The sequence below is a fragment of the Hermetia illucens genome, chromosome 5 (assembly GCF_905115235.1).
Source record: "Hermetia illucens chromosome 5, iHerIll2.2.curated.20191125, whole genome shotgun sequence".
Classification (NCBI taxonomy): domain Eukaryota; kingdom Metazoa; phylum Arthropoda; class Insecta; order Diptera; family Stratiomyidae; genus Hermetia; species Hermetia illucens.
In genome coordinates, this window is record NC_051853.1 from 68,720,152 (window position 1) to 68,743,216 (window position 23,065).

A 23,065-nucleotide genomic window follows, 5' to 3' on the forward strand; every position below is an offset into this window, starting at 1 on the left:
CAGCTTTGACCTATTACAACTTTGTTAGTAATAGTGCAATTTTCACCAAATTTGGTGGGATCATGCTCTATGCTGTAGCTAAGAATGCTGCTTGTGATTTTAGGATGAACTTAAGGGTGGTTTTCCTGGCAATTACTAAACATTATAGTAATGTACTACTATTAACTTTATTTGAACAGATATCGGTATGTAGGATATTTGCAAGCCTAGGCACCATATAGTGCAGCTTCTTGATCTTTTCCACATTTTTCGGTTAGGTGGTTTCTGAGAATGGGCTCGTTAAAGAAATGATCACTTTTTGTTTTTTGTTTTGTTTTACACAAAACCTTAAAAATAAAGATTCACGAAGAAGAGCAAACCTAACGATATACAAGGCATCGATTGAGCCGATTCTATGCTATTGCAGGGAAACCTGGACGATAAATCAGATCGAAAACTCAATACTTTCGAGCGAAGTGTCCTCAAGTGAATTTTAGGCCCAAACAAAGATTCTGACTGATGGGAAACCAGATATAACAGAGAGTGGTACATACCATACAATAGGCCAGAAGTCACCATTGCCATCAAAATTAGGAAGCTCCAGCAATAGGTCAAATGCGTTTCGAATTCGATGTTAACAACTCGTCGATTCAAAAGTAATTCCACGTTTATTCCAAACCTTTTTAGAGAATTTCTCTTTATATTGAACAATTTTCTGGTTACTAATTTTACGCGGTCTGGAGCACATTTTGACTCATATAAACAGAAAAACAGCTTCAAACCAGGCCCACTTTATAAACATCAATAATACAAATGAATTTCACCTTAATTAGGGAATTGCACTGGTAGACCCTTAAAATAGTTTGATCCTGAAAATGGGAAATCCCCCTGTACCTCGGCTATTGTCTCTACACCACCACCGCATCCACAAATTATCCCTAAAATGCCTTTTCGCATTATGTAATTAGCTTTATATTGCACTGATACATACTCGTATACTAAATTGTTTACACGTCTCCTTTTCACAGATGGACCACGATTTCGTCAACGTCCGGAATCAATTGAAGCCGATGTCGGTAACACGGTTTCATTAGCCTGTGATGTGGATAGTAACCCGCCAGCCGACATTGTTTGGATTCAACATCCCACCGATCGAGTGAGTTTGAATGACATTTTTCGTAATTAATTTAATTGCATTTCACCTATATGTATTGTTAGCTGCCGTCTATATTGGTATTGTGGCCCAGACAAGAATCGAGGGATAGTGAGTCTAGGACCATTGATGTAAGGTTGTAGTAATAATGTGAGGACGAGCATCGTGTGAAAAGTTGACTAATCATTGGAGCTCCCCACAGACATGGGGGATGAATTGAGAGCTGTCGAACATGATTGAAGTTAGTGTTGCGGGAGGCTTGGAGGCCGGTGAATTTTGAATTATAGGGCGCGGTTGGTTGTGGTTGGCTAATGGCGAAGTAGGCAGGCACAGGGAAATGAAGATGTTTTCCAACTATTTCTACTGCTCCTATATCTTTCCAGCTTTGAGTGCTATTGCTACCACCCTTATTGGGGTTGTTGATTGAGGCGGTGAAGGTACCTCCCTGAACTTAAGATAAATTCAATTTCAGAGTCGAGGCAATGATCTCTGCCTTAATTTCGCTGTCATTCATTTGAATTTCATGTCTAGACACTTTGCAATTTCGGTGTTGACTGAACTGTAGACTTCCTCAGCGACTTCTCAAGGGCTTTTACAATTTATATTACAGAATGGGGGATGTTTTTCATTGGTGGAATGAACACCAGGGGTGCACGGGGTACTCTTTTGTCCTCCCCAGTATTCATAACTTCTCATTTGAATCTTGTTATTTAAAAGTTGAGATTATTTTGTTCCCATCTTCTCTTCGAAAGCCTACAAAGAATTTGGTAATTATATTCCAAAAATTTACGTCTTTCTATTATGTTACCTCATAACATGTCCCTTTCTCCTTGTTCATGAACTTCCACTTTGTCCTGATTATACGCCTAAAGATAATATGTATTGTCTGGAATATAACGTCTTTGTCTTTTCGAATTCCGCGTCTATTTTTTTGCGCCAGTCAACAATATAATCCGGAAATTCAGCTCAACAATCAAACAGAAAAGAAAAATATCAAGTGGTGGAGAAGCGCCAATGAAAGCAGCCTTGAAATGGGCTTTCCTTCGCTTTTCCACGAAGCAAAACATATTTTGTAAGCTTTCCATTTAATCACATTGAAATTGTTTGTATCTATCGTTCCTTGCTACTGCCGTGAACGGGGTGGAAAAATCGTAAATGGTTGTTCATCACGCACTTTCCAAAGGCCCTCCACATTTTGTATTGTAGAATATGTAAGTTACAGACGCGCCTACACAACCATACGTATAGGTATTATATGTAAATGCACTTGAATTGACTGGCTGAAGTGCCAGAACATGACCACATTCGCAACACATAACTACCCTCTTGATATGTTGCAAAATTCAACAACAATGCCGACTAGTGGGTGGTGGGTGGTTGGTCGCTCGATGAAGAGGACGTCAGAATAGTTATGTGCAGTTCATATCTTATTTACTGCCACCAACATGGCCTGGCTACCAATGCTTTTGAATCGTTTCAAGAGGCAATTAGGCGAAAGTTTTCTGAGATTTTTTGAGCAGATTAAAAACTTTATCATTAATTAGATTTTTATATCTGGTTTATTTCATTAGCTGTGGGGGCTGTACAGCTTGAATTGCTAATGGTGTTCTAGAAAATTGAAAATATCTGTATCTAAATAGCTTATAAGTTCAGCTTAGCGATATTGGTTGAAAGATATCAAACGTATTACCATAGGAGGTAGTGAATTGTTGGCTATATCTGTGAAACGACACCAGAGTGGTCATTAATAATATTTATTGAAACATATCGATTGGCGGACACAGCAGCGACTAAAAATTCTATGTAATTATAGTCAACAACACAGTGTTTGGTCCCCCATTTTCAGTTTCAGAATTTACAAAGTTCAAAGGCACCTTATTAACATCGGTGTATTCTTTGTTTTTTTTTTGTTGCGTTGGAATATTGAAAAGTTCAAAACCTATAGCTGGCTCCCACCATACGGCTATGTGAGACTTTTACTCACTAATACCACCTCCTTCTCCTTCGCTTACCCAGCGCAACGTAATATCGAAATAGCAGTCGCGCGAAGTGAGCTAGGATCAGCTACGAACTGCGGCTTGTGTCGTCTGCTGCTTTCATCCGAAGCTCCTCCTTCCTCAGCAGGTTATCGAGCGACTTCATTAATTTCTCCACCGCCCTCCAAACTGTTTCAGAAGCTAACATGTGGTCCATAATATTCTCGAGTGACAAGCGTGCCCGGCGTCAATTTTCACCTCAGCTCTGTGTGCGGCGAATCTTGGACAGTTAAACACAACATGCTCCGCATTCTCCGGAATCATCTCGAATGTCGGGTAATATGGGGACTTGTCACGCCTGAAGCGATAAAGGTACCCTCCGAAGGAGTCGCCAATCGCATATGGCGAGTTATTCGCCAAAACATCGTTGGGTACCATGATGTTGTACGGTAAGTGCACAATCGGCATGGGACTGCGATCTTTGCCCTATGTACTTTCTTGCTTTAGTGACGAATGTTGCTGCATAAAGCAAGATGGAGCTGACAACTTTCGAGGTAAGCAGCCAATGGCTTTGCCTAGGACCACCTACATTCGGTAACATTCTTGGCAACAATATAGCAACCGCGGAAGCCGTTATTGCTAAACTCTCAAGATGCGGTTTGAATTTCAACCTTTCGTCAATCATGACTCCTTTAAGCGTTGGTTGCGAACGTATGATGTGTTCGCGAATTCCGATCTTTATCAGCGTTTGCTTCTTTCACTTGGTGATCAAAATACCTCAGTTGTTCTGCGAGCGTTAGGCTAGCGTCTTCTATCCAACATCTAATTTAAAAAATTGTTTCGTTTGCAAGGACCTCGATCTCGTCAATATTTTTTGCCACGATAGTTAGTCTGATGTCGTCTGCGAAGCCAATGATTGTCACTGCTTTAGTCATTTGCAATTTCGAAATACCGTCAAATATTAGTATCCACAGGAGACGACCGATTCTGTCGTAACATAATAACCTCTCCCGGAGACATTCTATGACTATGTGCACCAGGTATTTTGGAGCATCTAATGTGTTAAAAGCCTCACTTATTTTGCTCAATTTTGCAGTATTGAAAGCATTCTTCTCATCTAGAGTGACTATCGCGTAAGATTTATTGGCCTCCAGTGTTTCACCACAATTTTCGTCACCATACCGATCGCATTGACAGTAGATCTTGCCTTTCGGAATCCAAACTGGCTATCCCATTGAAGACTCATGACTCATTCGAAAAGTTTACCGACGTCGTTTAGGAGGCATATGGACCTATATGACGAAGGATTACCTAAAGGTTTATTTGACTTCGGGATTAGCGCAAGCTTCTATTTCCTACATCTCTCCGGGAAAATTCCTTCTTTGAGGCATGTCGCAAATGTTTCAACGAACTACTTTGGAACTATTTTGACGGCCACTACCAAAGCTTTATTCGGAATGCCGTCTAAGTCTGGGGCTTTATTTTCGACAGTCTTCTTCATATAACCGTGCTATCGATCCATAATGGGTGCAATCCCATAACGATCGTAGATGTCTTCATTTTGGATGTAATCGTAGCGTGTTACGCCACTTATCCAACGCAATATTTTCGTCTGCGTTATCGTGAGGAGTAGTTCGTTATCTATGATAGAGTTGGATAGGTGATTAATGTAATATCGCAAAAGTGATACCAACTTAAAGTGTAATATTTTATTACCACTATGAACCTCCTCATAGCATAAAATCACCCCGTCAACGCCCGGGAAGCGATGATGATATTACTCTTATGATAAGTAATGTTTGGTAATGTCCGTGCCGATATGATATCACATCACGAAACATCATCAAGTTACGCTGGAATGCATTAGATACAAACCGTCCTTAGCACAGAAGTGCATTATTCAAGGCGGCTGCTCGTTCGCATCAATTGTAATTCCCTGTTGCATGTGAAAATATCTGCTTATAGTATATGGGAATATTCTGTTCTTTTTCTTATCTTGCATGATTTTTGATTCATTTGCTATTACACTACTCCGAGAAGGGGAAAATGCCTCAGATCATAATGATTTCAGAACGCTATCCCGGAAAAGATTGCATGTGGTAGCAAAACTTTCGATGATCCTGTGAAGGACGTCAACGGTCGACTTCTCACACACGATGATGAACAACTGAAGAGGTCGAAAGAACACTTAACGATTGTGCTTAATCGTATCACATCCGACGAGATTCCTCGTCTTCTGGATGAAGAAGCTACTCACCGTAATGTGCGGATACGGATTGTTCCTCCAAGTAGAAGAGAGATTATTTCGGCCATCAATGTACTCAAACGGAATAAGCTCGCTGGCCTTAATTGTCTCCCCCACAGTTATTTATCGCTGCACCTGCAGTTACTACAGATCTGCTGGGGATGATCGTCAAGATTCCAAAGAAAATGATCCGCTTGGACTGTAATAATTGGTGGCGTATTTACGTGCTCCCTGCTGCTGCAAAGATGATAGCTAAAATAATCCTAGAAGTTGAAGACCTTCCTGAACGATAGTTACTTCCGTTGATGTCCTGCCTTCCTTGAACCGTTTAAAACACTCGTCACACCGTGAACGACTCATCATTTCATGACCAGCATTTGAAAAGTTTTTTTTGAACGATTTTCCCAATTTCACGCAAACACCTTGCTCCTCCTTTACGTTCATGACAAAAAACGCGGAATACGAAAAACAGACTTCACTAAAATAGCTGAACAATCGGTTCGGTGAAGGTTAGAGGAAGAAATGGAGATACTCAGGAAGGTTCCCGCGAAAACCAGCAGTTAAAGTTAAGGTGAAGGTGCGCGATTTGAAAAGTCCTGGAACTTTTTGATCAGACCTCGTACAAAGCATTCTTCCCTGCCACTTTGCATGTTAGCTAAACGGAAAATACTCGCAAGACAGCCACTGGGGCTGATCCCGAAGGAAACTTTCGCCATTTTTGGAGAGTTTTACTGGTTTTTGAGTTATCAGGAAAAAAATTTGGTAGAGCATCGAGTCTCGTGGAGAAGACATGCGGCAATATCATAATCCGACCTTATTCGCGGATAATGTACATAATTCGATAATTGTCTTGGTTTGTCCGGTGGAAGTTTTCTTTGCTCTCTACAATGGATGTGCGTTTCGGCTGCTTGGTAACCTCCATCTGTTCCATACTCTGAACTGCTTGGATCTTCTCAATTTCAGGACGCTAAAGTAGTTCAGAGTAATTGGGATACAACTCATAACGAAACTTGTGACTATACAGGTAGCCAGCGCCTAATACCGGTTCGATATAATCTGAAATTCAGTCAGCGCGTTAAGGAGTGGAATCAATACGACACGACAGTTTTGCTAATGCCCACTGAGAACGATACAACGCGATAGATTGGCTAACGCCCACTGGGTACGACACGACAAAATATTGCTAAAGTGAATATATTGAGAAGGCTATTGTTAACTTAACTTATATATACCTATACATCGGTGGGGTATAATTCGTCAACCACACCTACGCGCCATCGTTTACGATTACCTGATTGTTCTTTAGCGCCCCTCACGGCTTCCCGAGATGCTCGCACTCCTTCCCGGCTGCCTAAGGGGGACCCACTCGTCGGCTATCTTGGCAGAGATTCGAATGCATGGGTAGCCCGCAATACAATTGTCGCTCCTCCTTAAAGTGTTGCCTTTTCACTGCCACTTCCACCTTCTGACCACAGTGCATACGAGTCCCCTTCTTTCGAATCTTGACAATCGCCCTCTTCGCACGCACGCAAGCCCTTTCGTGTTGCGGTATACATTCCTGAAATCATTGCGATCTGCGGCATTTTCCGCTTCCTTGATCGGGGCAATAGCAAATTCTCTCTTGTCACGGCGTGCACTACGCTGAACTTCTCAGGATTTCGCCCGGTATCGGGTTCAATCGCGTGGCGCCCGCCTTCATTCGTAGCGGTCAATAGAGCCTTCAACTCGTTCCGTTCATCGATCCGCTTCCAAGATTCCGCAGTCAGCGAATTTTATGGCACTCCTTCGGGACGTGGCCCAATACGCATCGATATTCTCAAGCGGATCTATCGCAAGATAGGTTGCATACAAGCGGTCGATGTTGAATTTAGGGGGTCGCAGCTGTCCAACCTTACGATAAGTGGCGAACTGTTTCTTCGATTCTTTTCTCCAAGGAGTTATTAATAGAAGGGCAGATTGTTAAATTGGATTTTCGGTATTAAACACATTAGACAGGTTGAACTATTTTTCCATAAATAAATGGTATGACACAGCACAAATAACCAGGTATCAGTTGGTACCAACTTGCATTAAAATAATTGTTTGATGCAGAATTTTGAAGCACCAATTAAAAAAAAAAACGTCTAAGCTATCATTCGCACACCCATATTCAGTTCCCCTCGATTCGCTATTGTCTACAGAAAACCAGGCCATATCTGATAAGTGTTTACTGAAAGCTAATCATCATTACTTTTTTTCGGCGCACTGTAGTATAATTGTAGAATAGCTCTGGTCTCCACCAGAACACAGTATATCAATATTAATTGTAGTCTCGCATTTCCAATCAACAGGTTGTAGGCGTAATGTCAAACTTAACCTTCGTGGTATCGAATGAAACTGCTGGTCGCTACTACTGTAAAGCCAACGTTCCAGGCTACCAGGAAATCATGGCGGACGCCTACGTTTATCTGAAAGGATCACCATCGATCTTCTCGGCCAAGACTCAATATGGATTGATTGGCGACACGGCCCGTATCGAATGCTACGCAACATCAGTACCAAAGGCACGCCACGTTTCTTGGACATTCAATGGACACCAGATCAACGCAGATTATAGTCATGACTACTCGATTCTGATTGATGCCGTACCAAGTGGTGTACGGTCAACATTGATCATTCGAGATAGCCAATCGTATCATTATGGAAAGTACAATTGCACGGTAGTCAATGATTATGGCAATGATATTATCGAGATACAATTGCAGGCCCAAAGTAAGTGACTTGTTCCTAGTGATTGGTTATGATGACTGTGGTTTTTTAGTTTATGCAGAGCCATTAATCTTGAAGAAAGACGGAATGATTGAGTTCAACTTTGTTAGTTAGTTATCCATACAATGCTGAGTGATTGACGAACTAGACGTTCGTACCAAATCTGAGACAGTTTTGCATTTTTGGCCTTCGCTTTGAGAGCTATTCATTTATGGCTGTCTCCGGCAAAAACCATTTTGCATTGATATGAAATAAGATATCCAGTGCTTACCCAATGATCCACTTTATAGCTATTCTATATTCAGAAAATTATTCATTGCTTTTAAATAGCAAACCTTGAGTATGAAAACCTTAAAAGCACTAATACAAAAATCTGAGAAGTCTATTTAAAAATCACAATTGACTGCCGGGTTCTAAAAATTCGCAAATGGAAAGGAAAATAAACTGCAAAAAATTAATTGAATTTGGAAATTGTGTATACTGAGATAGTAAAGGTATTTGCCGTTGTCCTTCTCAAGAACTTCCTTAGATTCGTAATTGAAGGTTTATGCGAGTCAATAAAACCCAAAAAAATCAGAATTTTCATATTCTTGCTTTACCGAGAGTAACTCTAATTACGCAAAATTATAATGACAGAAACTTCGAATTATTTTACGATATATTTCCCATGCTGTCGTGCACTTGACATGAATCAGCATCCGCTTCCTCCTATCTCTTCATACCAAGGCTGCCTTCTTAATTTGACTTAATTACCCTAAAATATATTTAAGATAAAATGCAATCTAAATAAGTATCTATATTGCGTTCCAGAAACCGTACCATTGCATATGACAATTGTTGGAGGAGTTTCATCGGTGGCAGTACTTATGATCATCATCATAGTCATTGTGATTTACTTTAAGTGCAGACAGAAGAAACTACCCCCCGCGGATGTAATAAGTGAGCATCAAATCGCGAAAAATTGCAAAGAAGCCGGCGATCGCAATTCAAGCTACAGCGATCTCAAGGTTGATATTACCACCGGTTACGTGCCTTATGCTGACTACACTACGCACTATAGCCCTCCGCCCCAATATCTCACCACGGTGGCCACTAAAACCCACCTGAACGGGGGCCAATCTATGCCCATGTCCTTTATGAACGGTAGTCTAACGGGAAGTGTTATTGGCTCGCGCAGTGAGATACGACAGGACAACGGTCTTCCACACAGTTTACAAGGCAGTGAACGAGGTGGAAGCAGTGGTGTAAGCGCCTCGCCAAATGGTAGTAATCATACGAGTTCGACACAATATGTACAGAATCCTTTACCGGTCGATCCGCGTTATAGTGCGATCTATGGCAATCCGTATCTCAGAACCTCGAATTCGTCACTTTTGCCACCCCCGACTGCTGTGTAAAAACAAATGTTAATTTGCTCTAGTGTGTACGATGTATATTACGTGTAAACTTATTTAACTGTGCCGAGTATTTATATGATCCTGGTGATATGGTGTACTAACGCGCAATCGATACAATGCCTCAATCAACATCACTGACAGAAAAAGGAAAAGTTTTATTTTCTTCGATATTGCTAATAAGTTAATGAAATGAAGTGAACAATGTAGTAAAACCAATAAAGCCATCGAATCCTTCCAGTGTTATCGAAATATGGAAGGAATTACAACAATCATATATTTACTAAAGTGTAGGCAATAACCAAAAAGTAAAGACTGATCTCGAGGATATAATAGGTGAGTCAAATTTTCACTATTTTCTAACCTAAAATATTCTATTGTTAATTTTTCATTAAATGAAATTAAGTTAGGTTGTATGCCTCAAGGATATTCCTATAGTAATTCGATTGCTGGAGTCTTACAAGAACATTTTGTTGCACCAGGTTTCATTCAGGTGTCTGCGCTCGGTTAATTTCGATTCAGATAGTAGGACTATGCCTTAATCCGATAATCGTATCTCTCCCTCTCGCCCCCGTCCTCCTCAAGTATGTCTTTTAAAATTTTCCTCTCCACAGTGAATATCACACAGGTGGGCTATAATCTATGCAGTTCCGCACTACACTTAGTATAGTCATCCAACTGGAATCGGCATAAATATTTCCTGTATTTCCGCCATGTTCGTCGTTTTGAAGTCCATCCTGTACGAGACTCCTTCTGTGGCTTCGTAACATCGGTTTTCCCTGTAGGGTTATCAGCCCTAACCAATACCCAACCTGGAGGACCAGTTGGTAGTTTTTCAAACGCGGCGACTCGCCTTCATCCTTCTCCGTTTGCAGTTTTTCATTAAGAAACAACTTGCAGCGATCATCGTATGGAGGTGGAGATAGGGTTTGGTATTAGAGCTGTTGGTGTTGATTCGGCAGACGTTTCCCTGGTTTTATGCTCAATCGTGAGTACCACTCTTTGACCGCCAACATCAACAACGGTCTAAGACCGCTGAAAATTTCTCTTATCTTGGGTCGAAAATCACAACCGATAACTGCTATGACGATGAAATCCGCGCACAGTTGCTGGCTGCCTACAGAGCCTATTTCAGCTTAGAAAAAATTTTTTCCCCCGAAACGTCTCACCATAGGGTCAAGCCTCTTAATGTACAAGATTATGATTTTGTAAAAAAAATTGAGAACTCTTGGACGCGTGCGAGAGAAAAATCCTACGAAGAATTTTTGGCCCGCTACATGAGGATGGACAAGTCCGTAGCCTATATAACGACGAAATCTATGAGCGCTCTGGTTGTGGATAAAATCCGACTTAACAGGTTGCGGTGGGTGAGTCATCTAATCCGTATGGATGAGGATGATAGAGCTCGGAAAATCTATAAGGACAATATCTATGGTTGAAAAAGAAGACGAGGCAGACGTTGTTGTCTCTTCTTGCATATACATGGCATCTTTATTTGTTATTCTTCGGTTGTCCCTCTTTTCTTTTGATGGAAGTCGTCCACTCCCGTATTGTGCGTGAATGTTTTTACTTAAATAATGGAAGATAATGTGCGGCGTATATGTAATGGCTGTCCCTTTTTGTAAGGGAGAGAGGTGGTCTGTTGACTAAAACACCCTAAAACTCTTGTAATTCTTGTGGTCCTTGTGATTTTGTCTTAAGGTTTAAGTACAAACTCTACAAAGAAGGTTGAACGGATGCGTCTAGACGCTGGGAACTGGTTTGTCCTGTCCTTCGTTCATATTGTCTTTGAGGTTTTAGGTCTCAAGGGAGGGTCTCTTAAGCCTCTGGAGTATGAACCTTTTTGGCTCAAGATTGAAAAATTGTGTCGTCGGAGCTTTTGGCATCTATCTCCTCTTGCTTTGATGTGAATGATTCTTTTCGTACCTTCGTAACGCGTGAAAAAAAAGCTTACAGTAGATTAGTATTAGTTTGGAAATCGCCTATAACTGAGGGTTATGCCTGTTCGTCCCTAATTCTCCGCATCCGGTAAGTTTGCTAAATCCAAACAAGAAAGAAAGGTTTCTTCTAGTTCGGAAAAGTAAGACTGTAACGAGATACTATGCCTGATCATTCCCAATATTTCAGGAAGGAGTGGATGGGTTCACAACATTTTATTGGATAAGGGAGTTGCAGTTAAGTTCCAGATCTATCCCCAGTAGTGGATCCTCATCTTATCGTCGAATACCGGTCATTGAAAGGGATTCTTGCTTTTTCCTCTTTTGATTTTTTGTATATGTTATTCCCTTACGGAAGGGTACCCGTCTATCATAACGATTAGGATTTCTATATGTAATTTCTTTTCATTTTCGGTGTCTTCCGCGAATTCGCCAACTGTTTCTATATCTTCCTCTGACTTCGGTTTGTCGATGGACACCGTCACACTTTCACGTGTTGTTTGCTGTGGGAGAGACAAAATTCTTCTGGTAGTCGCAATTCTTGCCCGTATAGCATTTTTGTCGCAGTTGATTGGCTGTCAGTAACTGGAAGTTGAGATTTTGCTGGTTGAGCATATAAATGAGGAGTAATATTTGATGGTTGACGATCCATACATGTTGGCCCCTGGGCACATACAATCCGTTTAAATCGACGGCTAGGCAAAACGCGGTTTTCTGTTTTTTACCATTTTTCCTGGAGGAGACATATTCTACCACAGAACTGTTCTGGAGCTTGGGAAGGAACGTTTAATGCCCAGATGTCACAAATCAATGACACTTCAACCTCAGGAATTTTTGTATGTTTGAGTTGTAAATGATGAATTTTCTGATCCTCCCTTGGCGCAGATTCAATTTCTTTGACATGTAGTACTGATTCAATTTATTCTATCCGAGAAAGATCACCGGCAACGGCAATTCTTCTTGTCAATTAAAATCCAAATACCGGAAGACGGTAAGAACACCAAAAGTATTTGCCTCTTCTAGGCCTAAAGTATTTGATAGTTTCGTATATGGCTAATAGTTCCCAATCGTTTGGAGAGTACCTGCGCTCAGCTGTATTTAATTTCCTTCAGGATAACGTCAATAGCTTCTAAAAGTCATTAACTAAGTTTGATGGAAATCGTCCTACTATTGATAAAATTGTAGTAGATGAAAGTTGGCTCTTCCACCTCAAATTGCTAGTCCCTAAGAAATCGTCGTGTACCCACAGTTAATTCGGATAAAATGGTACACATGGTTCTTCGAGCCCAGGCAAGTAAATGTCTCTCATCATAGCACTTGAAAATTTTAACAAGAAATGATGCGGCTAATATTTGTCAAATGCGTAACTACCCAATCACTTCATAAAAGTTTTGTGCAAAACCAAATCTTGCTCTTCAAACCTTCAAAAGATTCTAGACCAGACTCACTATTTTCGAATATAGCCGTTGCGACTATTAAATGAAAAAACAGAATGAGTGCATGGTATATGCTCAAATGAAGTTGTATGATTTAGATACAATCGGTAAATTTGGTGCAAATCTTACTTTTGTTAGCCCAATTGCGGTAGCTCAAACTTGTGGTTTATGTGTACGTTTACTTTACCTCGATAAATCTTAGATTGTCAATCTTACATTAAAGTGAATAGTTCGCTAGTTGTAAACTATTGGACAACCACTCTAGGACCTTGTTTAATTCAGTTAATCAGCGAGTCCTTGTGTCTAAATTAGCTTTACCTTATAACTGATTAATGGGTGGACACACTCATTTTTACGAAATTTCAGGCATTCTTTTTCTCTGAAAAAGTTCATCTTAATGTTTTTGTAAGTTGATCCGATTGTTTAGTACAGTGTGATTTTGTAGACAAGGGATAATTTATCTCCAAGCTTCAGACTGATTTCCAGGAAGCCGAAAGATATCCACAGCTTCTAGATTCTTTTAGCGCAGACACAAACCCAAAGCTAATCAGATCCATAAAGTAAGATTTATTTCAAGAAAATGTAATATTCATAGTCTTTGAAGATGATTTCGATTGTTTGAAATAAGATGCAAAAAGTTGTAGCCATCAACCATGGAGATGTGAAAAAATGCAGACTTTTAACACTTCAAATTAATTCTTGCTATTTTAAGAATTTCTGATATTTTTGGATGAATCTATTAATATTCTCGGTAGAATCTAATACAGCACAATTGAGTCCTGATTTTAAACTTTTTCGAATTTGTATTTCTACCTCCAAGTATCAAAGAAATCCCTTCCCAGGAGTTAGTTCCTCGCCATCGATTCAAGTTCAGGGTATAGAATGGATAAATTTATACCTGCACGCCGCCAGATAAATTTTAATAGAAAGCTCGCGGGAATTTATTCTAATTTATGTCTTATATAAGGTTAATCGAAATAAGTATTTGCTGATCAAGTATCAGGTGTGGGCGTTTCGACGTCTTTTTTCCATTCTACATATATTCTTCGAATGGTTGTAGGTGTAGCAGGAAGACTGGTTTTAGACGTATCGACGTAGGCGTTCATTCCGTGACGTTAGGCATCGCTTCCAATCGAATTTACCCTAGAAGGTGAATAATAGATGATACAGGGGCTAACTAAATTAGTACAATGATGGACGGGATCCTTGCCTGCTTTTATTGAAAAGGAGCGCACATGTGTAACTAAAACCAATCGGAATTGAGCTCTTTTAACCGGAATCATTAAGTATCCATTGGTGTTGTTATGGGCTTCTCTGGTTGAACTAATTCAAGCTTGATTTGAGGAAAAGAAACATTATTGAAATGGGAATATTAAGTCGAGTAGTTGTGAATGTCTGGCTTCATTTAATAAAAGCGTACTCCTTTATCGTCTAACAATAAACCGCATTTTATGTATGGACATCTGCGACGGACCATATCCTCATGTTCCCAGTAATCGTCCAACATAAAAACAACCACTAAACCTCGAATAAGATGATTGCCGTGCTTCTCGGAGAGCTGCGTATAGTCAGCAATTCAGAGTTGAAATATGGAGCCATAAAGGCAACTATCAATTTAACGATGGCAATCAATTTAATTGCACGAACTATTCGAAACAAGATCAGCGACAACGACATTTTCTAATGCATTTGCAACCATTACAGTGCATGTTCCTATGTATACACAGCAATTATCGTTCGATTTTATTATGAGAGTTGTAAGGAGATCCTTGCGCTCATTATGAATTTGCTTATTTATAGCAATCCCGGTCCAGCTCCATTTCAAGATTCGTTCATTGAAAATTGATGAGGATTTAATTACAAGATATATTTGAAGACCTTCACAGGTTGAAGGTTTAGTGATTTTTCGCATATATTAAATAATTAGGATGGATATCCTTCGGTTTCTGAGTTGCTCATTTTGAAATTCTAGCCAGGAGACGTTGAGTATTCTAGGAAATAAATGAATATTCATGCAGTGTTCCAAAGTAGCGACAGACATTTCGAGAATGATCAAAGCTTTTGTGGGTGGCTCTAAGGTTATATCACATATGCTAATAAGCACATCTGATGGTGTTAGTAAGACGGACGTCTATGAATACGTTGAATTGATGGATAAGAAAACTCATTAGAGTGATTTTTTTTAGTTCTTTTGGGCGAAAATAAATACTTGATGCTCTGGCATCTATTTTCTAAGAGTAAGAATATCATTCATCGCCTTCAACCTGAGCACTTCCTTACACCTAGATAGAGTGGGATCTCCAATCGATGTGAATCAAGATGTTAAGCTAATGAGCCCCACGAGATACAAGACCTTAATGGAGGCTTAAGTCAAAATTATTAGGAAATTGAGGACCGATTTTTAATTGAACAATTTTCAAGAGATCTTTTTAAGGTTTTGTGTGAAACAAAACCTTATTAGAATCGAGACGGTGTCTGTCTGTCCGTCTGTCCGTCTGTCTGTCTGTCTGTCTGTCTGTCTGTCTGTCTGTCTGTCACACCCGATTTATTCGGAAACGGCTTGACCGATTGTCACGAAAATTGGTGAGAGTATGTAATCTGGTGATCCCTTTACATGCAGTAAGTGGCGCCATCTTGTGTTAAGTTTAAGGGGGAGCTCCCCGTACATGTGAATGGAGGGTGCAAATTTTTTTTTCACAGAATGTAGCCATGTAGGGTATCAAATGAAAGGTCTCAATTAGTACTTTTCGAATCTGGTTCAATATTTGACATTGGGTGAAACATAGGGGAGTGAGGGTTCAAAATATGGCCCACAAAAAGTGTAACAGGTCTCGTTCTCAGAACCTATCCAACCGAAAAATCTGAAAAAAATCACAGTGGTGCATCTCTACGAAATCTAGGCCTCAAAATATATCCGGTTCCGATATCTGCACAAATAAAGTTAATAATAGTATATTTCCACATTTTAGAAATTTACCCGGCACCCACCCTTATGTTCATCCCAGAAGTACAAAATTTGGCATGCGTGTAATGAAGAATATAATGCACAGTTTGGTCGAGTTTGAAGAAAATCCAACTATTATTAACAAAGTTATAGGGGGTGAAACTTTACAATTTTTTGTGAATTTCGTTCACTCTACAACCCGCATGACGTCATCATCACATATCAGTTCGTGAATATCACAACGAAATGAGTTCTTAGGAATTGGGTCGCAGACAATTATTTTGTTTTAGTTTTTTAGTTATTTGTCAACCAGACATGTGTGTATGTAGGTATATAATATACGCGTGCTAATGAACTTTGCGGGTAGTGCCTAATTCAAATAGATATAAGAAGTAAATCGGAAATATGGGTACGATAAATTTAGGTACGTGCATATATGTGTACAGTAGGTAATAGGCAGTTTGTTTGTTTAGGGTGAGCGTGATATCTATGGCTCTAATATGTACGTATGTCTTGTAGTTTGGAAAAATATGAAGGATTATGTTGGATTTGTAGCTATATACGGACAGAAAAATGTGCGTCTCTTACATAAGATGAACACAAAACCTTTATACCCGAAGCGCGAGCTTCCGGTATTCCGACTTGTTTCCTCTAATAACGCATTTACCAAACATAAAGATGTAAGATGTAATTTTCACAATCAGAAATTACAGAGTTATCAATTTAGAGATAGAAGTCGTGAGTTCTGCTATTGAGGGAGGTGAATCTGCAGCAAGCTAGAAAAACAATCTAGTGTTTTATGCTTCTAGCATCCAATAGAAGGCACTAATTATCATTGTAGTAATCTTAGAACCAAGTTTGAACCTCACGACTATGACCTGTAGCTATCGAGAACGGTTTATGATTGACGATTTAAGCTTACTCTCTGGGCCTAAGTGAAGTTGGATGATGGGCCTCTGGAGAGTGCTTTATTTCTTATTGCTTCTGTACTACTAAGCTTAGTGTTAATAGACGCGAATTTGGTGTCAAATCTTGCTGACCATTACCGTAAGGCCAATTTTTGACAGGATCCTGACTGGAATATTTCGGTCCAGGTTGAGGAGTCTTACAATTATGTAGTGATTTTTGACACAGTGGAGAAGGATGCCTTTTATGATTAACTACATAGAGTTCTGAGGAGGCTTCCTAAAGCCAAGGTGAGCTCTAACAACATCTCGCTCGGATGAGCAGTGATTTTTGACACAGTGGAGAAGGATGCCTTTTATGATTAACTACATAGAGTTCTGAAGAGGCTTCCTAAAGCCAAGATGAGCTCTGACAACATCTTGCCGGATATTTGATGTGAAGGCATTGTATCACCCCCTCCTCCAAAATCAATATGGACCATCTTCGCAATTCGCAAACGAGTTGAACTTTATTGAGCCAGCATCATAAGTGCCTTTGTCACATCTCAAAAAAATACTACAGGACTGCTGAAACGTGAAGATGGATCTTTATTGACGTCTCAAACCAGAGGAGAGCGCTGTGCGTTGGAGTTCCTTTACCATGAAAAAGCACGAGAAATACAGCGTAGTGTGCATTGTTATAGAAGGAATTCAACCATTGAGGCGTAAGTCTTCGGAGTACCTAACTACGCTATCGCAAGGCATCTCACTCACAATAACGAACAACTGAATCGTATATCACCCGATGAAGTTCCCCCTCTTGTGGATGATATAGCAAACGACCGTGACATGCGAATTTGGATTGCTTCTATCAACACGCTCAAACGGAATAAAGCTGCCTTGATTTCTCTTGGTCTACTTGCGAAAGCTTCCCGTACAGGCCCGGAAGTCTCTGCGGAGTTTTTACTTCCATTCATATGTAAATTCTGTTCAAATGAGATCTTTTCCGGTGACTGGAGGAAAGGGGTGGTCGTTAAGATTGAGAAGAAGAGCACAAATCTTAAGTGCAACAACTCGTGGGTATTTGCGGGCTCTCTGCTGTCGGGAAGATGTTAACTAGAAACTACCTGTAAGGCAACCAAAACCAAGACAATTTCATCGACGGGCTGCGCAAATTTGCCGCTTCTCCTGGCAGGTTCCGCAATACGAATTGTAGGTTATTCCGAGTCTGGTGACATAATCCCGAATAGGTCAATACCCCATGGAAACCGCATAATAAATCTGAACGCATCTTCCCGAAGATTTCGGAACTTATTATAGCAGAACCAAATCCTCTTCGACTTGGCGTAGGTGGTAAACCTTCGCTATCTAAAGTCAATGGATGTTAAGTAGTGTAAATAGACTCCACGCTAGATAGTCGTCAGTAGGAAATAATGGAGGAGGGTTCGAAATTTAAATCTACAACTACAAAGAGTGCATCTGGAATGCTCTACATAGAAGCGATATTCCGGAGAAAATTGTAGCTGTTATCAGAGGGACATGTGATACACAAAATATCATGTGCTGTAACGAGGTAAAATCTTGGAGAAGTTTAAAATCGAAAGTGGAATTCGCCGGGGTTGCGTCTCATCACCAGTACTTCTCGTTCTCTTTATTAATGATGTTCTTTATGCTGCCTTAGTCGGAAAACGTCGGGGACTTCTACACTGTCCTGTAGGTATATGCGTGCTCCCTCAATGAGCCATGAAGCAAGCAGCAAGCACTGAGCAAGCAGCTTTGGACTGAGGATTCCGAGACTAATGTTCTTAGTCTGGTTATTGCACTCTGCTATTTGCATTAATAAACAGATCATCGAATGTGCTGATTTGTATATTTAGAAAGCATTTCCGTCAATGTCTCTCGACGCATTAACAGCACTTATTTCTCCTTTACTGTTTTATTCAAAATCTGAAAATGGAACGATATCAACACTAAGGCTCTTAGGCGCCAATTTTCCCTCTCTGCTACTATATGGCAGTAGCTTCAATTAATTCATGCTTCTGTCATGTCACCGCGACATTCTGGCCTAAGACCATAATAAAAAATTTGTTGGCGTTGCATGCATTGATGGCGGTGGATACGTCATACATTTGGGAAAAGTGACAACTCCATTGTAGGTTACGCTTTGCAATGGAATCCACTACCCAAGAAGGTCAACGAGTGGTTCAGTCTAGAGCGTCTCGTCGTAGAACAATGGAATGTATATGGGTGCCATTCATCCCTGGGTGGGGCACAGTGCGCTACACTCACCCGGCACTGTACATGGTCTGCTGAAATGTGCTTTAACTCCTTCCAAGACTTCCCGAGACGCTTGCACTTGTCCTCTCTCTACTGTTCCATTCCAAGTGCTTCTGGAGCCACCCACTCGTTGACTATTCTGGTAGAATAGATATCACTCCGTGATATAGGCACATATGGAACGGTCGCCCCTCCTTTATTTGTGACCTATCGACGACCTTTGCCTTTAGATCCCATTTTCCACCGGAAACTGGCCTCTGGGCCGATTTCTAACAGGGGAAGCATCGGGATTTCATTTATTTGATGATTTATCTGTCCATGCTGCCTATTTGAAAGGCCTCCTTAGTACTCGGTAACCGAGAGTAATCTATTGCAAATTACTTGCTCTAACATTTTCTCTATACCACTGTTTCAAAAATATATATAGGCCTATGGGATTGCTCACTCGAAAATTCACCAGACCAGGCAGCAAAACTAATTTTTTTCACTTACATGATGAAGAATATATCCCCCGTAGGTACACGCTTTCGGATAACTCGGCGAACATGTTCGATATGGATTTCACAGCGGGCTTGAGAGCATTATTCGACATGCCGTCTAGATCCGGGACTTGCTTGTCGCCTATTCTACTGTAGGTTTTCATCAGTTTGTCTGAACTGGATTGCCGGAATTTTCGTCACAGTTAGAGATCTGTGGAAAGTATCATTGCCCCCTCTTACCGTTCGAATTACGCCTGCAAATGAACAGCCTCTAAATCATGCCATCACGGTTCTATAGGCACTCTCCCACGGATTTATGTCCGCCTCCGAGTAGAGCTTCTTAACACACTGTTTCTTGCTCCGCTAAATGATTAGATTGAGATTCTTGCAGACTCCTTTATAGGCATCCTCTTTTTGCCTCTGGTCGATCCTAGCTACTGCCTTCTAAGTCGTTTGTCTGGCTCAATGGTTGCTGTACGTGAAGTCTTCGCTAGCTTACCAGGACATGTTATGTTCCAGCGCGAAGTTGATAAAAGTCAGACCCACAGACTCCCTCTCCGATAGACATTTATATCACCTTGGCTGACCAGTACTATATTTGATTGGATCAATGCTTCTGATAAACTGCGTTAGTCTCTCTGCTTCCCCATATGCGGGCCAACGCATCAATAATCTTTGGACTTCATGTTAGTCGTGCCTGTTTGTCGTCTGTCGGTCTGCCACATGCCCTTTTCTCAGATAGGATTACACCTATTGGCACGATATTTGGTATGAAGGTTGGAACTGTGAATGTAATGAATAAGATACTTTTACGTTGAGCTTAGGGCATTCTCATATATGTAAATGAGCGGGGTAAATTGTTTTTCACTAAATATATTGCAGTCAGGCATCAATGAATGTTCTCGATTAGTACATCTCGAAGCCGAGTTTTGACATCAATACCAAACGGGAAGAGTACGGAACTTGGAAAATGGTCACCCATTTAACAAAGCCATTTTGAGAAACTACTTGACTTGGCTGCTCATGAATTCTTATTATAAATTAAGAGTGTTCAAAAAGAAGTGAACATGAGGAGTACAAAAATCGCAGAAATGAGCAAAAATGCCAAATCGTGCACCTCCAGGAAAGTGAGCAAATAGTAATTTGAAGCTGCCAAGTCAGTGGACTACAGAGATGATTCAAAACACCGCATTCAAACTAGTCCACCAGTTGCTTGGTGACATTCACAGTGTGGCGTCTGGAATCGTCGTGCAGCACGTAGACTTCTTTTGTCAACATGCTTCCCCTTTTATTCTGAATTGCCTTTGCCTCACAGTATCTTACCGAATTGATGGTCTCCCTCGGAGCAAGACATTCAATGTAAATTATGTCTTATGGTTCCAAAATACGGATGACATGACAATTTTGGATTAAATCGTGGTTTTAATTTTTTCAGCGGAAGATGTCAAGGTATGACGTCATGGTAGACAATGTCTTTTGATTTCAAACGTGTAGTAAGCAACCCTTTAAATAGTTTTAACCTCATTCTCTCTTTCTCTCGAGTCTCAATTGATATTTTTCCCTTCACAAGGAGGTGGCGGATGACGGCGCGAACTTCGCACTCGACAGGAGATTGGATCGATATTTTTTGCAAAATATGATCCCTCTTATTTTGAAGGGGAATAATCTGGCTACATGGCAGTGTTGTCAACATATCGACGATTCCGTAGGTCCATTTACTTTCTGGACATGCCTCGTATTCATCTTGTTTTATTGTGATTGCTTTTAGATTTCCTTTATGACTGTTAGCTCGAACTAGGAATTTCCTGAATAGGAGAATAGAAGATCCTTTGGCAGCCCAGGGTGACTCTTTGTCCATAGCCTAGCGACTCAGCCTATCGTAGATGCACACCTTAACTTACACCACATTTCAGGTTTCTCAATTGACACCCGAGTGGTCATTTTGGATCCCCCAGTATGTACGATACCCTTGCCATAGTGAACATTGCTTGTCTGCAAAATTTTGCTTAGGGGCAGGGTAGGCGAATTAGGAGACGAAATGTCAGAATCATCTAACATTCTTTGCGCAGTGTCGGATTGCTGAATTCAAGTATTCATTCTGAATCAAGTAACGTGAAGAAAACTCATACTTTCGCAAGTTTATCTAGTCAACGCTGGAATCCACGGGACAAGCTTTAAACCAGAATTGCCATGCAATCAAAATAAATAGGGGAAGAAAGCGTAGTTTAGTTGGACCAAACTTGTCAGGCATCTAAATTCAAAAGTAGGTCAAATGGTAGAGACCACTAGACCAGAAACGTTTCGATATATCTACTTTTAGCTTCAAAGATAGATTGAAAATATCTGCATTGATGCAATTTATAATGTGTTAATTCCAAATAATAATATGTTAATGTGTTAACTCCAATTCAACCAAATCCCGCTAGCATACCATTAAATCTGGTCCGCTTTCGTGCGCCACTTGTTGCAAATATCTCTCCTAGTATCAATAACCTTTCAATTCTTATTCATAGAAACCAGATTTCCAAGCTAAATATAACCAAATTTTAAAAAAATCTTCTTCATCTCTTACAGATCCAACGAAGTGAACGATCATCATTTTTTCTGCTAATAAACGTAACGTCTTCATGCTTAATCAACCGATTGAAGGAATAAAAGAAAATTACAGAAAAACACACAAAAACAAATCACCGAAATAAGAATCTGCAACTAAAACTAATTTGTATTCATATATTCTAATGCTATTGCGTCCCGTTCATAATTTTTAAGTTTACGAAGAAAAAAGCTTAGAGAATTTATAGTGTTGTAAACGAATTATTATGTCTATATAAACTAGAGAGAAAATGAATTTTCTGTTTTCTAAGATTGCGAAAAAAAAATGAAAAAAGAATCTAAATAGATAGAAAAAAAAAAACTATAAAAAAATGTTGCATGATGTTTTCCTTGACTAGGGATAAAGGAGAATTAAACGAAATTGAGCGAGCTTTCTTTCCAAAAATTGTTATGAAAAAAGATGAGTGAATGAGGTCAAAGTTAAAGATACTTTCCTGGAAGTCTTTGAATCATATTTACCTTGACATTCACAGTCCATCACATTCCTTTTTGGATATTTTCAACTGATTGAAATTATATTATTTTTTCATTTGGTATCCTGATCAAATGGCCCTTCATTTGCAAACGATTGAAAAACTATGAATTACCCGAAAAAACTGAAATTATTAAAAGATCTGCAGCTTAGAAAAACAAGAACTTATGTACCTGACTAGTTTTAAGGTTTAGTGCTTGTGTCTTATCAAGAACAGAAGAAACACTTGATTTTAATTTGGTTTAAGAGATCATCTAGAGATATATGTACTAGGATTAAGGCATACATTTAGCATGCAAAATGTATCTTACGGCTTTTCTACTCTGCCACTTTGAATTCTATAAATAGTAATATATAGACTGGCTTTTTTACAGAATAACAAAAATAAATGTTCCCTAAAGCATGAATTCAATGTAAAAATGTGAGTGAGCACAGAAAACGTGTCATTTTCCTTTCTATTTTCATCCTGAATTGTTTTTTCCAATGGACATATATATGTATGCAGCTGAGGAATTTTCCGAACTCTGA

The 23,065-nt window shown here is 39.9% G+C and overlaps 1 protein-coding gene across 5 annotated transcripts in view; it reads left to right on the forward strand.

Moving 5' to 3' along the window:
• The window catches only part of LOC119657570 (irregular chiasm C-roughest protein), a 269,666-nt gene extending 247,344 nt beyond the window's left edge, over window positions 1-22,322 (forward strand). For 4 of the 5 annotated variants that reach the window (XM_038064531.1, XM_038064530.1, XM_038064533.1 and 1 more), the window contains 4 exons: window positions 1,008-1,135; window positions 7,663-8,104; window positions 8,912-9,831; window positions 22,027-22,322. In XM_038064531.1, coding sequence (XP_037920459.1) covers window positions 1,008-1,135; window positions 7,663-8,104; window positions 8,912-9,498 — 1,157 coding nt within the window. In that variant the 3' untranslated portion in view covers window positions 9,499-9,831; window positions 22,027-22,322. The remainder of the gene's footprint in view (window positions 1-1,007; window positions 1,136-7,662; window positions 8,105-8,911; window positions 9,832-22,026) is intronic. The other variant, XM_038064535.1, reaches the window with a different exon arrangement.
• The last annotated feature ends 743 nt before the right edge of the window (window positions 22,323-23,065 follow it).